The sequence below is a fragment of the Heloderma suspectum genome, chromosome 2 (assembly GCF_057233095.1).
Source record: "Heloderma suspectum isolate Gila_16-S chromosome 2, 16-S_ref, whole genome shotgun sequence".
Taxonomy (NCBI): Eukaryota; Metazoa; Chordata; class Lepidosauria; order Squamata; family Helodermatidae; genus Heloderma; species Heloderma suspectum.
In genome coordinates, this window is record NC_139459.1 from 259,816,389 (window position 1) to 259,834,092 (window position 17,704).

General features: G+C 46.1%; 1 protein-coding gene across 2 annotated transcripts in view; it reads right to left on the reverse strand.

Annotated features, from left to right (window-relative positions):
• Window positions 1–1,184: 1,184 nt before the first annotated feature.
• PITX1 (paired like homeodomain 1) overlaps window positions 1,185–17,704 on the reverse strand; it is a 50,091-nt gene continuing 33,571 nt past the window's right edge. For both annotated transcript variants that reach the window (XM_084838936.1, XM_084838935.1), the window contains 2 exons: window positions 12,083–12,288; window positions 1,185–3,111 (listed from right to left, as the gene is read on the reverse strand). In XM_084838936.1, the coding sequence (XP_084695062.1) occupies window positions 2,578–3,111; window positions 12,083–12,288 (740 nt within the window). In that variant the 3' untranslated portion in view covers window positions 1,185–2,577. The remainder of the gene's footprint in view (window positions 3,112–12,082; window positions 12,289–17,704) is intronic.

Consider the following 17,704-nt stretch of genomic DNA (forward strand, 5'->3'; position numbering starts at 1 on the left):
GCTCTTAACTTGGATATGTTTGGGATCTGCATAGGAAAGGTTGTGGACCTACAGCCATCTTTGCGTTTCATGGCCTTTTGCTCCCACTGTTAACTCCAACCCCCTCCCCAAACCCCTGTATCCATGTCTGTATTCTTTTACTTGAAAAAATTAATATATCTCAGCCAATTGCCCATAACACTTCAAAGTGTTCCTGCTGCTCTCCAGAAATGCTTGCACCAAAATAACAGCTGCAATCCTAGACACTTTCCTAGGAGTAGTCCCACTGAATGCAATGGGGTTTACTTCTGAGGAGACATGTAGGTTCACACTGTTAGCCTTTAAAGGTACCACAAGACCCTGTTATTATTAGATATCTGAATGGGTGTTCCAAGATAACTTTCAGCAGTAGTTGATTGATGTCAGTGTGGGACTTAATTCCACAAACATGTTTAGGAGCAACCTAACTTACTCCCTGCCTCTGGAAATCTTCACTACTGGAGTTGCAAATTTTACCTTCTTTGTATTTTTGGAAAAATCCCCGTCATTTTGTGTGCAATCCTATACCCATTTATCTGACTGGAATTAAGCCCCTTTGCCTCAATAGGACATACTTCTGAGCAGATATGTATAGGATTGCACTGTTGATGTTCTATCCCAACATCAGACCCAGGAAATTAAGGCGGTAATCCTATACATTTATTTACCTGGGAGTATACACTTACTCCTGAGTAGAAATGCATAGAGTTGTAATGTTAATCCCTTTAATTACAACAGAGCTTACTTCTAAGTAAGCATGTTTAATATTGTGGTATTAAGATCACAGCGTTGGAAACAAATTCCCTGGAATTTATGCTCCAAGGAATGTATTTAGGAGGCTAAGCTAATGGCTTGGAGTAAATCCCACTGTGAAAATGTATTCAGGGTCGAAGTGGTAGTGTTTCAATTTATGCACAGGACACTATAATTTTATTTTAAAGAAAGCTGTCATAGCAATGTTTACATTTTTAGCTCATTCTATGATTTTTTAATTTATTGCCCTTTTAAACTGCCCGGTAATCAAAGTTCTCTGATGAAATTAATACAAAACCAGAACCAGCAGATTGCAGTGTGGAATGTCATCTTTTAAAATATCCTCCAGGATTAGATAGGAGGGTCTAAACATTAATATAGCTAGAAAGGAAGACTAAAAACGTTTTAAGAGGTTTTTTCTTTTTTATTCCCATGCTCTTAATTTTGAAAAAAAAATCACAAAAACATAACTTATAAAACAATATATATACTGCATCCTCCACAACAGCATTATTGAAACATCCAGCGTAACGGTTACCACAGGTGGGAATACACTGGGAAAGAAGTACCTTGTGCATTTTATATTATGTTTCTTTGTCATCTACAGGTAATAAGTATCGACAGAAAGAAGCAACAAATATGTTTGCAAGAAAACTTCATATGCGTTTTTGTATGCGTATTAATATTTAAAGATCATATTCATTTCCATAGTTTTTTTATTTGCCAACAAAAACAACTCATTTTAAGTATTATCTACATTTACATCATAACACCTTTAAGATTTCTTGTTTGGGTTCCTTGCTTTTTGTTCAGGGATGGAAAAACAAGTCACTTTTTCAAACATTTTCTCCATCTGCGAGGCTATTCTACTCCTTTATTTCAGATGCAGTATCATCAACATTTTGCTCTGTCTTTAAATCCCCACCCCCACCCCCGTAGATTCTCTAGGAGAATTCTTTCCTTTTTAAATTAAAAAAAACCAACCCTTTAAATAAGGATGAATGATAATTTGATTATCAGGGTACGACTTCGAAAGGAGGGGGGAGGTTTCTGTAAAGTTCCTTTTCAAAGGGAGGAAAGTAGAAGGATACTGCAGTCTTGGGAGGGAATAAATGAGAGAGAGAGAGAGAGAGAGAGAGAAAGAGGTAGGAACCTTATCAGCTGCTTAGTGCTCGGAATGACTCGATCTTCGTCGCTTTCAGCTAAAGAAACAAATCTCACCAGGAGTCACGCATTGGAAAAACAACATCGTAATTCAACGGCTAAGCAAATAGATGAACAGAACCTTACTGAAGTGGTTGACCCTCGCCATGGAGAATTTGCTCGCAGAGTTTCATCCTCAATATCTGAGCCCCCGCCCCCCCGTTCCTGCTGAATGACACGCTCCCCGCCCCCTTTTCTCTCCCAGAAAGAGCAAACGCGGGACCCCGCCTCCTCCCCCACCCGCGACCACGAAGAGCCCCACCCACAGCTCTCCAAAACCATCACTCTCGCGGTTGCGCCCCCGCAACCCCGCCCAACCGTTACCGTATTCTCTCGTATAAAGTGGACGCTTACAGAAGAAAGTCCTGTGCAAGTTCAAGTAAACACACATACAAAACCCGCATCATCCAGAGGAGAAGAAAAACAATTGCAACTCATCCATGTACTTAGGTTCGACTCGGGCGCCGCCGCCGCCGCCGCCGCCGCCCTCCTCTCCCTCGGCCCGGGAGGGCTGGCCGGCCCGCCCCGCCGCCTCGCTCCGCCTCCGGAGCGTCGTCCTGCCCCCGGGCGCAGCCGCGGGCCCTCGCCGGCGGGGGAAGCGCGTCAGCTGTTGTACTGGCAGGCGTTGAGGGTGGAGCCGGGGCTCTGCAGGCTGCCGTAGCCGAAGTTCGAGTGCTGCTTGGACTTCAGCCGCAGGCTGGCCAAGCTGGAGTTGCAGGTGTCCCTGTAGACGCTGTAGGGGGCGCCCGGCGGGCCGTAGGGGCAGGCGGGCGACGACATGGCCGTGTTGAGCGACGAGCCGCTCAGGTTGTTGAGGCCGGAGCTGGGCACGCCCGGCACGGCCGAGTGGCCCATGGACGACGGCATGCTCATGGAGGGCAGCGTGCTGGGCGCCGAGAACATGGACTGGGCCGACGACAGCGGGCTCATGGAGTTGAAGAAGGTGAAGCTCTTGGACGAGAGCGGCGCCGGCGCCAGGCTCTTGGCGTGCCAGTAGTTGGACGGGTAGCCGGCGTACACGTCCTCGTAGGGCTGCATCAGGCCGCTGAACTGCGGCACGTAGCCGTTCTTGCACAGGTCCATCTGCTGGTTGCGCTCCCGCTTCCGCCACTTGGCGCGCCGGTTCTTGAACCACACCTGCGGGGCGGAGAGGAGAAGACACGAGGCACGCCCGCAGGCTGAGAGGTGGGCCGGCTCTGCGTGCGCCCCCACCGCTTGCGCGGCGTGAGGCTTGCCAGCCCCGCCTCCCGCCTATAACGTTAGAAGTTCAACCGGTGGCGCCTAAGAACTTTACCTAGCCACGCTCAGGCCAGCCAGATGCTGCACATGAAGGCAGCCTCCCCCAACCTAGGGCCTTCCGGATGGTTTGGACTTCCACTCCCATCAGCCCCACCCAGCATGGCCAGTGATCAGGAATCTTGGGAGTTGTGATCTCAAACATCTGGGGGTGGGAACCAGGTTGAGGAGGGCTGTATTAAGACATGGAGTCGAACCCCCCCCCCCCGGAACTGTTCAATGGATGGCTAATTGTTGCATCTCCATGTCAGGTTAAGGAATCACCTGTTGAATTCCTGCTCCTCAAGACACAAGAGGCCAGGAGAAGTTAAAAAGTGGAACAAATACACACACGATAGACATTTATGAGTGTTCGTGTTGCTTTCCTTTTTGAAGTTAAAAGGTGACAACCTAAGGGAAAAGCACTCTGCACATGGCTCAAAGTTACTCTTCTATGAAAAAGAAGAGGTGCCAATGTTCACCCCACATCACTGACTAGCCAGTTCCCACTGTTTCCCCATGACTGAAAGCTGGTCACGCTTATTCAGCTAGTATAGATCTGCACATCTTCAAACTTATGTTGACATGATCTAGGGCCACCTTCCCCAATGTGGGGCCCTCCAGATGTTTTGAATGGCAACTCCCATCATCCATGACAATTAGGCATGCTGGCTGGGGATTATGGGAGTTGTAGCCCTGGAGGGTGCCAGTTTGGGAAAGTCTGTGTTAAAAGGTTCCATAGCATCTATAATCATATTTTTGCTACAGACCAACATGACTTGCTCACTGGATTTTTTTTTTTTTTTTTTGAGCTCATCTCTCCTTCACTGGCAGTCTTCCCTATATTCCTACTGCTCAACTCAATCAACCTTTCAACAGAACAGAGAAGGCTTTGGAGGTTTGCCACATTGCAGAAAATTAAACTATGGATGCAATATTTTGATATGCTGGAGAAGGCCTTCAACCTCCCCCCATTCCCCAGCCCACTCTAACTCTGTTCCTCCAAAAGGAACAAAAATTATGGAAACTGTGGCTGGGAGCCAGTTAATGATTTTTAGATAAAATATAGTTTTTAACTTATTAATCAATGAATATGCATATTTCCAAAACCTCAATCTATGTGCCTTTGGAGGAATTCTGAAGAGGAGACACATGTAAAGTTCTGGAAGTCCCTTGGACGAGGCTGTGTGACAGACAGAAAACCCTGCAAAATAGGAAAAGCTGCAAGACACCCTCAGTTGCCTATACAGGGGTATTTGCTGTCACCACCCACACTACAGATGCTTGGTCATGTCTGAACAAGTCTGGGTATGCCTTTTGGACAGGGACATGTTGTAAAAAGGGGTGTGTGTGTCTGGTGGGGACCAGATTTGTCACACAAGCTCTCCTTCTTTCCTATACCTTTAAAAAGCTCCAGAGAAAGTTGTTCTGCCCCCACCCCCATTAAATAGGTTCCAGCCCTATTCATAAACATATCTCTGGAGTACCATGCAATAAGACCTATAGTTGCCATACAGCAATATAGGAACTTGGGCCTTGATAAATCCCCTCCTGCAGGCTTAGCCAGGTATCTCCTTTGTTTCCTATGGATGATCTCCAAATTTCATTTTCTCTCTTCCCTTCAATATTAACTACTGACAAGTCCAAACGTTGTGGCCTATCAAGTCCTGGATAGGATGGCTAATCTGTTTTGTCCTATACTAACACTATTTTAACAACAACCCCTCCATACAGATGATAAAAGGGAAATTGGACTAGTATGGGTGAGGTAGCCTTCCTCAACTTGATGCCATCCAGATGTTTTGGATCAAAACTCCCATCAGCCCCCCACCATTGCCAATTGCCACGCAAGATGGGAGTTGTAGTTAGGGGATGCTGGTCCAAGGTCAACACAGAGCCAGCCAACTACCCCCTACCACTTTTGTCTTTGAATAAAGGCAGCATCTTACATTTAATATTAAGCATTTACAGCTTTGTTGGTGGAGAGGAACGGGAGGGAATAATTTTTTTTTTCCTTTTTCTTTTTCTAAACAGACCGGGAGGGAAGAATCTGATGGGAGATTTTCGGAAAGTGGATCTTTAGGAAAACGCTTTGAGTGGCCTTTCATAAAAATCCAGGGCTTAGAGAACAGGAAAAGCCACCCAGCCCGTAACCCGAAGCAGGACACAGCCGGATCCGGTTTAGCGTCCTGTTAGAGAGGCTGCTGCAGATCTAATGGAAGGTTGGGCGCCATCCACGTGGTTTCTGCACCAGGTTAAATGTCTTCCCCCTCCCCGCTGGAAAATATCGGCCTCCGTAACTGCCTGTATTAATGGTGGGTTGTGATCTTTTAAAGTGCTGGCTAAGGCAAACCAGTAGATAGAAGACCTCACTCAACCAAACTTTGGAGTCGAGGCCTCTTTTCTACAGAAGCGTATTTTCCTTAAGCCAGAGCCCCAGAAGGTGAAAAGGCTGTTCTGTTATTCAGGGGTGGTGGTGGGGGTGTTACAGTACAATCCTATTGTTGTCTACTCAGAAGTATGTCCCACGGAGTTCAGTGTGCTCCCAGGTAAGTGTGTATAGGATTGTTGGGTCCAACTTATAAATTAAATATAGATTATAAAATCAATTTCTTAACGGGTGGGTGGTGTGGCTGATATTTAGAAGCGGTTGCTGCTTTTTCTGGTGGGTGGGGGCTTAAGGGGAAATAAACTAGTCTTAAACTGTGAGGACAGTAAAGAAAATTTCGAGGGGAAAAAACGGAAGAGGGGGAAGAGTATATGAGTATAAAAGAGTATATAAATATAAATGAGGAAACGAAGAAAGGCAATGTCCTCAAAACCTGTAATTCCCTTCTCAGAAGATGCTTCCAGACAGGAATTTCCTGAAAAGGAAGCTAATAGTTTTAATGATGGCTTCTAGACATTTTAAAGGAAGGCCCTCTTAACAAATTAAAGTTGGGATGGTTAAACTAGAATTGGGCGGGTCCGAAAAAATATATCTACAGAAAGGTGAGAAGTGGAGAGGGGTGGATTTGGGGGTGGTGGAGGAACCAGAAAAAAAAGCTCTAGGAAAGGCAATTATTGGGCTTCTTGAAATTTTTCCACCTAAGATACAAGGTACATTTCCAAGTAAATGGTCCTTATTTTCTGCCACTGGGACCGATTGCCTTGACAAGGTTATTAAGGTCGGAAACTTCGTCAGTACACCCGCCGTGTTCCATTCTTTAGAGCGTCATCCTATGTATGTTTACTCACTGGCACCTGAGTTCAATAGCCTTTCCTCCCAGGTAAGATCGTAGCCCTAGGTTTTTTGCCCTGCTCTCAGTGACTTGTATAGGACAAAGTGGAATTTCCGAAAATGATACGCAGAATTAGAATAAGAATTACAGAGGACCCGATGCTGCCGTAATTAAGCTCCATTGACTGCAACGGGGTAGTTAAGCGGGCCTTGAGGGTGCAATCCTATACATACTAATTGGAAATATGCTCCTTGGAACACATTGGTAGTATACTGAGTAAACAAGTATGAATAGGATGTGCATAGCCCTCCACCCCCACCCGTGATATCAGTTGGGCTTAAAAATGCTTTAACTTTGGCTGGATCGTCCATCTTTAAAACAGAAGCACCTCCTACTAATCTCAATGGGTCTCAATGAGTTTAATCAGATTTACCCCCAAGTAAGTGGGACTAGGACTGCAGCTTTAATATCCTTCTCTTCGCGACAAAAAAAATACCCTTTTCTTTCCAAACGTACTTACTCCCCAAAGTTTTCGGTGGGCTTTGTCACTAAATTCCTCAACATCGCAAAGCTATCTCAGTCTAATCAGACGTCCCAATGGGTAAGGAGCTGCAACATTCAGTTGTAGCCTAAGGCTGCACTCTTATAGGAGTAAATCCTATTGAACACAGTGGGTCTGACTTCGGATTAGTCGTATATAGGATTGTGCGTGAAGTCTAATTTCAGTTCTGGGGGGAAAAGTTGAGCCCTTTGGGATTTCCTGTCTCAAGCCAATTTAAGGCTTCGATCCTATGCTGTTTGGTTCGAAGGTCGCTCGCCTGGAAAGAAATCAGCCGCCCCCTTTTCGGGGTCCCGCTTTGGGAGACGCGGGAAGCTTTCGTAGGGATTGAACGGAGAATGGTGATGAAAGGCTGCGATCCTATGGGGACTTACTTGGGAGTCCCATTGCACCTCTTGTCACTTTCCTCCTTCTTTGCAGTGGTGCAGCTAGGTAATTTTCGCCCCTGGACTCAATGATCCAACATAGCTCCACGTCAGATGACCGTGTGCATTACTTCAGTTGTGGAACACACAACTAACATTTCTCACCCCACCCCAACCATCCATGCTTTGGAACTGCTTCTACATTCCTGTTACGTTAGAACACCACCTCCGAGAAAACCTGTTTGCTAACCCTGATTTAAAATAAATAAATAAAAATAACACTCTGACCATGTGCAGTTTTCCATGTTCAGCTCACATAAATCATAGCAACAACATGACAACATGGGAATAAAATGGAGCTTGCTTCTGCTGGCTTGATGCCCCCACCGCCTGCTGCTCTCTGGGTGGTCACTTGGGGTGGGGTCCCTGGACTTTGGTCCCAAGGTTCAGACCTAGTTGAACCTCTGTTTCTTAGTAAACATGCACAGGATCCGCGCTGATCTGCGTGGGGGACCGTGCTCGTCTACGGGAGAAATTCAACTGGGTTTTCCTGTACATTTCCCCAGTTGATTTTATGTAATCCCCAATAACTTTTTCTCTGGTGTATCATCAGCCCCTTCCGCGTGGTCCCCAGTTAGGGCCCATTAAGGCTGCAATCCTATGTATGTTTAGACAGAAAAAGTCCTACAACTTCCATGCTGGCTGGCGGATGCTGGGAGCTGTAGGGCTTTTTTTCTGTCTGACATGGATAGGATTGCAATCCTATGCTTGTTTAGACAGGAAAAACTCCGACAACTCCCAGCATTCCTTCAGCCAGACATGCTGGCTGGAGGTATGCTGGGAATTGTAGGACTTGTCTCTCTCTGTCTAAACATGTATAGGATTACAGCCGGAGAGGCTTTAGGAGGACACAACACATGAGAACTATTCAACTCGATGGGCTTTTTTGACATCGCCTTGAATCTCTTGTAGTTCTTTAGCAAACTATACTCAGCAGGGGTTAAATACACCCACACCTCCAGCGCTAGTAGGACTAATTCCTCCTACTAAAAACACAATGCAAGGAAAGATCCTGGACTAAGAAGGGTGGGGGGCAACTCCTAAACGAATCCAATGCAGTAAGAATCCAGGGCAAAAAAAACCCAAGGAGAAAGTCTAATAAAATGGTAATCCTTCCCCCACGGCAGGTTATTGTCTGCCATTGGCCGCTTTAAACCAAACAAAAACAAACAACCCCCGCAGTTGTAGGGACGAGCCCCGTAAAGAACAGTTCTAAAAGTCCTTGTGTCTACACAGACTTTGTTGATTTGGGAGTCCAAATGAACCCAGCCCCGTCGCTGAGTTTCATCTATTGACACTTTCTACCTACTGTGGTAGCGAGCCCCTATCAATACGCCCAGGACGTAGAAGAAAGAGCCATTGATTTCAACGAAATCTACGTCATGTTTGCAGTTAAATGCCCTTGGGTGGAAAGTGTGATTTTGCTTTGTTTTGTTTCAGTTTTACACTTGTGCTCCACAGCGCTCACCACAGCACTCGCCCCATTTAAAGCCAAAGCAATGGGACTCTCACCAGGATCCTAAACACTGAACTTGAAGTTGCTTTAATTCCAGCGGAATGTACTTAGCCTAACCCTGAGGTCTAAAGGCCATCTGCTTGAAATTAACCTCTACTGAAATCAGTTGGACATCATCAGGATGGCCGGTCCATCAACTAAAAAACCAAGTTTGTGAATCGGGCGGTTAGTGTTAAAAGAACCAATACATTACTATAACAGGTGGACAAAATAAAAGAAAATTAACCCCACAGGAAATATTACCTAGATTTCACATAGGTTTCCCACTTGATTTTAGGGATTTCATACATCTTTCTCACACACTCACACATCATTATAGCACCCTGAGCCCAACATATCAAGTAGCATTCATTTCACTGGGATTTATTTCCATACAATGGACACGATATAGCCGAAGTTATAGTGTGATCTGAAGTTTGTTTACCCAGAAGTAAGTCTCACTGATTGCAACGGAGCTTGCTCCCTAACAAGGGTTAAGTATATGTTTGATAGCACACTTCTATACATGTCTACTTCGAAGTAAGTCCCATTGAATTAAATTGTTTATTCCCAGATAAACTTGAATTGGAATTGCAGCCTAATCCTTCCACATAATTCAATGGAATTCAGTCCAATACTGTGCATTGGAATTAAGTTCCACTGAACTCAACAGGACTTCCACGCCGGACTTCAGCCTTTGAAGCCCTTATTTCTAGCTGGTATCGTGCCCAGTATTTTAGGCCCGAGGTAAAATACCTCCCCGTAAAATCGAAGCCAGCGCTCTAATTTCTTTTAAACCAACCTCTTCTGCAATACAATTATTGAGTGCAGAGTGTAAAATACAAGGTCCCTACGACTGTCTATCCTGTTAACATTACCCGCAGCCCACGGAAACTTGTCCGATGAAAGCGAATGAGGCTGGCATTCTGCCTAAAGGTGCCTTCCGATCTTTAGATATGGGGAAGGCAGCCTAGACGCCAGAAAGTGAAACAGACAGTAATATCTAGCGTGAACGAATCATGGCATTTCAGATGGTTCTGTGGATTAAGCTGAGGGATAACGCTGGCCTCCAGTGGTTTATTTTCTCTTTCTCTCACACACAGAATGAACTAAAGTTTAGACTTCTGCCCTGATCTGTTTCTATTTGCACGTCTCCGGAAATGTCTCACTTCAACTCAGCTCTAGCCTAGCATCTTATGAAATCCGCGAAGAATACACCGCACAACCGAACTCCGCCCTTGTAGCTGAGGCCAAGACTCCCCAGCAAGCGGCATGGGAACCTCCCGCGGTCGCCGGCTTTCTAGATCTAAGGGCGAAATTAATTTCTGTGTTTCGAGCTCCCCCCCCCCCGCCCCGGGAAAGAGAGTGCATTCATAAAGCCCGGATGCCCCCCCATCTCTCTCTCTCTCTGTCTGTCTCTCTCAACAATCCCCCGAAGAGAAAATAGATTTCCTGCTTGGTATTAAATGGCTGCATTTAATTAACCCAGGGGACAACAGTAAATCCTGAACGATGCCTCTCTTCTGGCCAAGTCTTTTTCCCCCAAGCCACACAAACAAAGAGGACAATAGTTAGCGAGCCAATTGGCATCCCCCGCCCCCAATACAAGGGCTATTGTTATTTTTAATCAATATTATGGAGAGGAGTTGGGGGTGATTTTATTTTAAATAAACTACCCGGAGAAGGACCCCCCCTTCCGTTTGCCGATCCCCATCGCAGACTATCCCAGATACTTTGAGGGCACTGACGCCCCTGGACTCCTCCGAGCTGCCAAGGCGCAGCCCGCAACACGCATCGATGAGGTAGCCTGGTCCGCACGGGCCGAAGAGCCATGCTTCGGACCTGCAGTGGCGGGCCGGACTTCCCCCCGGAAAGGACGGTGCCCAAATCGCTCAGCCCTACAGAGGCCTGCTGCGCGCCGGTTCCCCTTGCGCCGGTTAGCACACGCTTCGCGATTGTTCAGATTCCGATTTCGGTGGGATTTCCTTCCAAGGCTCCAGCTTGCTTCAGCCCCCTGGGTAGGGGCATCCTTGCTCGGCAATGAAGTGGCACCGTTTGCCACGGCATTCGCTTCGAACTAAGTAGGCCTGGAGCCAGAGTGGAGCCATTTTGACTGGGAAGCAAATCCCACTGAGTTCTTACTCCCGAGGAAGAGGCCACGAGGGAGCGCAAATTTAGACCGCAATCCTACGCGCACTTCCTCGGCGCTAGCCAGCGAGGCTTACTTCTCAGTAGGAATGGCTGGGATTCGGCTGCAACCATTGAACTACAGGTCCCGTTCCATTTCATTGGGACAACTCCTCTGCGGGTCTACTCTGAAGTAAGTCTCACTTTGTCCCAGGGGACTCCCTTCCAAGCAAGGGTACCGAGGATCGCAGTCTTGACCTCGGCTGGCTTTTCTGGGCCGAGGCGTTTAAACTGGGGAGCGTTAAGAGCAAGCAGCCGCACCCGGCATAGGCCTCTTATTCAGGCCGAGCTCAACCCTGGTCCTTCTTGTTTTATTTTGTTTACTGCCATCATTACTGCGCCACGAAAACTTTCTTCCCCTCGCCTTAAATAAAGAGCATTCGGCCTCTTGACTTCGGGCTCTGTATCGAGAGAGAGAGCAGTCAAGGTCCCACATTCTAATGACAGACACCGAGATACTTACTCCACGGTGCTCCCCCGCCCGTAGGTCTTCCTTGCACAGAGTGAAATTGACCGAAGTTAGGTGAGAATGACAAGAATGGGGGAAGCCCCCCCCCCTTAAACGTCCCTCTTTCTCCCACCAGACTTCCCTGCTCGCTTCCTCCTCCTCCAAGAACCGGCGCTCCCCCGTTCCCTTAGATGTCATCTCTTTTGTAGGCCGGTGTCTTGGATTTTTAAAGCAAGTGGTCTTAAGGCTACGATCCTAAGCACCCTTGGGCCGGCAATACGGCCGTGATCTCTGCACACTTACTTGGGAGTAGGCCCAGTTGAACACAGTGGGACTTACTTCCGAGTCAGTGTCTGGTCAAAGGCACAGAGCGCCCTGGGGAGCTTGCAATCGGCTAGACTTTTTACGGGCTGACTTCGAGCTGTCTCCAGACAGCCGGGGAAGTGGCTGGATTGACAGGAGAATCCTCGGAGACGCGAACAGCGGAGCGCGGCTCACCCTGACTCTGGGCTCGGTGAGGTTGGTCCACACCGCGATCTCCTCTCTCATGCTCATGTCCGGATAGCGATTCCTCTGGAAAGTGGCCTCCAGCTCCTGCAGCTGCTGGCTGGTAAAGTGAGTCCTTTGCCGCCTCTGCTTTTTCTTCTTCGCCGGGTCATCTGCGTTCCCGTCGTCGCTTTTCTGCACGCCACTTCGCTCCTTTTCTGGAAACCAAAGGGCCAAGCGCACGGAGACAAAACGCAGTCTTAAGTGAGAAAAGTCAAAATGCTGTTCTTGACCGGCTAAACCCAAGACATCGCAACCAGCCCTGCCCCAGAGCCTGAATAACGCGGGAGTCTGAATTGCTGTTCTTGTGGCCAAAACCTTCCCTAAATTGTGTACAGCGTTCCTCAACAGCGAGCACTTCTGGACTGGAATCAGCTCGTCAGTTTCAGAAAGGCTCACCAAACACAACTGAGGACAGAGCATTTTTTCCATTAAGGGCCAATCAAACCCGGAGCTTGATCTAACCTTCCTACTTAATGCAGAAGATTCTGAAAGCTAAAAGTGTGTGTGTGTGTGTGTGTGTGTAAATGGACTTTGTCTTTAAAAAAGAAAAGACATTTTAAAAGGGGGGGAAAGATGCACAAAATTTTCTTTACTAGTCATCTCGGAGTCAGTGTTCTCTCAATAAGAAATTCATCGCTAGTTCTTTCGTTGTTTTTGGACATGTCCAGAGGGCAAAACAACAAATATCAAGAAAAAATCCTCCCTCCCCCATGTTAGTATTTACTTAGCCAGAAAATGAGGTTTTCCATAAAACTGAAATAAAGGCAATATACTTTGGGAATGTTGGACAGTTGCATTCAATCGATTTTTCAGCTGTGTAAAATTTGGGGTTTTTTTTAAACCCAAGAACAACAGAACGGCAAGAAAACAAAACATCGTAGACCCTAACACCTACCCAAAACTTTTCAATAAGGATTCGGATATTATTTGAATGTTTTACAGTTCCAAGTGGAAGACCTGTATTTATATGTACACTTCCCCACAAACCCGAAAATCTACTTGTATCTTTATGGCTACAACTTTTATAGCCTTATGGCTATAGCTTTTTTTTCCTCATAGGCTTGAAGACCCTGCTTTCAATCTACAATCTTAAGGCTGCAACACTATACACACTTACTAGGAGGACCCAATGGTCTTTACTTCTGAGTAGACATGTATAAGATTTCACTGCAAGTCAAGGAGCAAACATTTCCAGAACAAGATCACTTCTATGTTCCGCTGGCTTGGGTGGGAGAAATCTAAAAGCACACTTAACTGGGATCTTGAAAGTCCCATAGATTTCAATGATCAAGAAGTGATCCAATGTTTACAATTTGAGTGTAAGCCTCCTCGGATTTAATTGACTTGGTTCCGAGTTAAAACTCATTGGATCGTGCTGCATATATGGTGGTTAACTTGGTTGTAGATTGCTCCCAGTTTTTGTTTATTGTTAAGAATACCAGTACATCTGTTGAATTAATTAAAGTGCATTTTTATAAGAGTATAGGTTATTCTACAATCTTGAAAAAATTGAAAGGGGAACAATGGCTTCTTATCTATTCAAAAGCAACTAGGCTGCAGTTATATGGCTACTTACCATAGAGTAAGCCTCATTGAACTCAGTGGGACTGATTTTCAGTAGATTTGTATAGGATTGCAAGGTTACCACAGATATCTAAATAGCCCAGTTTGATGGCAGCGAACTTCGTAGGGTTCTGTGATGTTGACGCATTTATGTAGAAGTCAGTTATTTTAACGCGGCAGACTTCTAACCCGATCTTATGCATCTTTACTCAAAAGTAAATCCCACCCCTACTCCAAAGAGACTTCCAAGGGATTCCTTCCTGTAATGTTTTGAGGGAAGAGCGTTTTAAACCTCAGGACTTCTCCTTAACCAGATTGTGTAGCAACCCTGAAGTCATTCAAGTGGTACCTTTATAGGCACTTACTTGGGAAGAAGTATAATCGAACTCATCTGGACTTGCTTCTGAGTAGAAATGTTTACAATTGTGCTATCTGTTAATTATTCTGGATTAATAGATCTATTCATTATTGCAGAACCACTCTGATTTTATAGAACTAAGACTTGCCTTCATCTATGTTTAGGTATTGTGCATGTCTATCGCAATATGCTAATAGGAATCCACGTGCAAATCCCTCAGTTAGAATTGTACATACTTCCCACCATCAGGCTGCAATCGAGAACTCATATACTCCACAATGCCTTTCTTTTGTGTAACCTTGTTAAAATAAACTGCTTTGGTCCGAGAAGAGTTATAGAATAAAGGCACCGTGGATCTCAGCCCATGGACTATTGTGTGTATGTATAGTACTGTGTGAGAGGGATTTGGTATAAAGTTATGTTTTCTTTACATCCTGACACTGAATGCCATTATTTGAAGTCCCCCTTCTATGGAATTTACTTAGGACGGTCAGCTTATTTCTGTATGCATTGCCACATGTACACTGTAATTGAATGTGTGCCTAAATATGTGTATAATACACTAATATTTTTTTAATTGAAAAAAGAGAGAAAACCATAGGTCAAGATCAATGCAAAATTAAGCTCTTTATGTCCCATTGATTTCAACGGTGCAGATTAAGTTACACGCTTAACTTCCCTATTGAAATGAGAGCGGATCTCAAAGAGCTTAACTTTGGCTGGATCAGGCGTATGTAAAAATATAGATACTACATGTGCCACTCTATACAGAGAGAAGGAAGTGTGTGTGCTGTGTGTGTATTATACACACACAAACCACATACAGACAAGAACGTGTATACACTTCAAGGAGGCACGCAAACAAAATTTTATTCACTTTGGTTTGTATCTCGGACACTGATCCTAAATCCTCCTCTACTTGCCTTAGTCTCCCCGAATGTATTCTATGTACCAGTTTGTGAGGATATTGTATGCACTGGAAATCCAAAATAAACTACCTCCAACCCCCCTTCCCTTTTTCAGGTCATCGGTTTTAAGTCTCTCTCTCTTACTGCTGCACTCATCTGGGATCTCTGAAAGGAAACTAGGTGAGTTCAAACGGTTAAATGGAAACCCCAAAGTGGTAAATGGCCTTACTGCACCTCCGATGGCCACTCGATTTCCAGTAAGCGGTTTGCAAAGCAAACAAGGCCTGGGACTCACTGGCCTCGTTAAAAGCGTCCTTGGTGATGTCAGACGCCCCTTCTAGCCCAGTTGCTCCCCACCCCCGCCCCGTCAAACTGCCAGACTTCATTGTAGGTTCCTAAAATCCCGCCACCGGGTTCCTAGCTGCGTCGGGGAAGGATTTCAAACGGGGACAATTTGGCAGTCGGTGAAGGAGGCGTTTCTTTAGGCTTGTGGCGAAGAGGCTGGAATGGGAAGGGAGGCGAGGAGGTGCGAGGAAGGCGAAACAGGAGACCTGTGGAAATCCTCCGCCGCCTCCGGGCGCCCTTCGTCCATCCAGGAGATTGCGATCGTGGCCTTTGACTGATCCCCCCTTGCCCGTTTCATTGAACAAAGGAAGAGGCGGCCTTCTCCAACGGGCTTCTCATACGGTTTCCAACCGCAGCAGCACCCATACGGCTTAACTGGCCTCCGCACATTCCCCCACTTAGAAGCGCGCGGTACTTTGCGCCCTCGGCGCGGACGACCCGGCCCCCGCGGGATTTGCAGGCCGCGGTTCGAGGGGCGACGCGGCGGAGCGACGCCTCCCCGCTTTCCCGCGGCGGAGACGTCCCGGCCATGCAGCCCAGGCCCCGCCGCTTGCGCGCAAGGCCTCGGCGAGGGCAGGCGTCTGGGCTGCCTACGTGAGCTGGCTGCCAGGCGCCGCCTTCGCGCTGGAGCCGCGAAATCCCACGTTCCCGGTCATGTCAGGGACTCGGGGAGAGCGGCAGCCCGGACGGAGTTCGGTGAGGCGGTCTAGAGGCAGCAATTCCGAGTCCCAGAGCTCTTGCTTACGGCCTTCACCCGACGTGTCCTCCAATTGCGCTAACCAGGCTGATTCTAAGTAGAAATGTAGTGTACCTATGTTTGTCTGTTGAACTTAGATATAAAAATATACATATACATCTATCTATCGATCTATGAATGAAACCATATATATATATATATATATATATATAGTAATGTATAATTACCTATACATTACATAGGATTATATATATATATATATATACACACACACACACACACACACACACAACATAAAGAGTGAATGGTGTATGAACCCCCCCCCCCCGACATATGCAATATGAATACACAAATACACACATATCTCATACGTCGGGGTGTGTGTTAGACACCATCCACTCTATTTCCGCACACTTGTGGATATACATTTATTAAATTATTTATTAAAGCCACAACTGTCTATGCAACTATAAAAACACAGTGGAATCCTTCGAGAGATATTAAATCCACCGAAATCTATTGCAATCAGGAGGTTTTACAGCCCCGTGTGAATTGGGAAAAGAATGGGCTGCAATCCTGTGTACCTGGGAGTAAGCCCCATTAAACTTCGTGGGATTTACTTCTGATTAGGTATAGAGAGAACTGGGCTGTGTCCTTGTATTAGCGGGTTTCACTTCCGAGTAAGGGTGCACAGGATTATAGCCATAACCTCTTACTGTGTATTTTATTGCCATCCCAGGCATGCCTGCTTGGAAGGAAGAAATGTGCAGGGTTGCCTTCCAGGTTACAATCTGTCATCGAGGCGTTGGTCCTATTAATTCCAATGGGCGAACTTTCCCAGGATTTGAAGCAATTTTCAAACCAAGGAATACTGCTGCATGTTTGACTTTAAAGGCATGCATTGGTTTTTCTGTCTTGTGTGCTGAAACAGAAGAGAATCTTATTCTCCCCTTCTGTGGAGGGACCTTTTTATATATGAGACACCGGCCAACTACATGCAGACATATTTAGAGAGAGTAACCCAAAAGTCGCCGTAAAAGAAACTTTAACGGTAGCATTCATTTTCAGACTGCGATCCTACGCACTTTTACCTGCGGGTAAACTTCACTGATCGCAGTGCCGAATAAACACGCATAGCATCTGCATCCGCCACCCCTTTATTATCTTTTTTTTTTTTTTTAACGACTTAAGTTTTGTATATAAGCCACTTTTGTGTAATGTGCAGCCGATATAATTCCGAGGTCTGGAATTCTCCCCCTTCAACCCCCACCCCTCATCCTGTTTTCTGATCGGTGCCAACCCCCCCCCCCCTTTGACAGAGAGATCTTTTTACATGTGAACGCTGCTATCCAGACTGGAAAATAAATCCAGCACTGCTGATATGATTTCAGAAGCGTTCTGTAAAAACCACAGGCCGAATGGAAGCTTTCAAAGAAATGTATAGCTGCAAAAACATTCTTTTTTTGTGGGGATACTGCGGACAACGACAACAGCCTGCTTCTCGTGTGGATATTGAGAGCAATATACTGTCACATATGGGATACATGGAAGAAAGTCATCCGGCAGCACAATCGTCTGCCTGTCTACTCGGAAGTAAGTCCCACTGAGTAAGTCCCAGTGAGTATAGGCTCTCAGCCTTAATCTCTCCATGCGTCCTTTCCCATTCCGAGACTAATGAATTCAATGGCCTTCTTCTACCC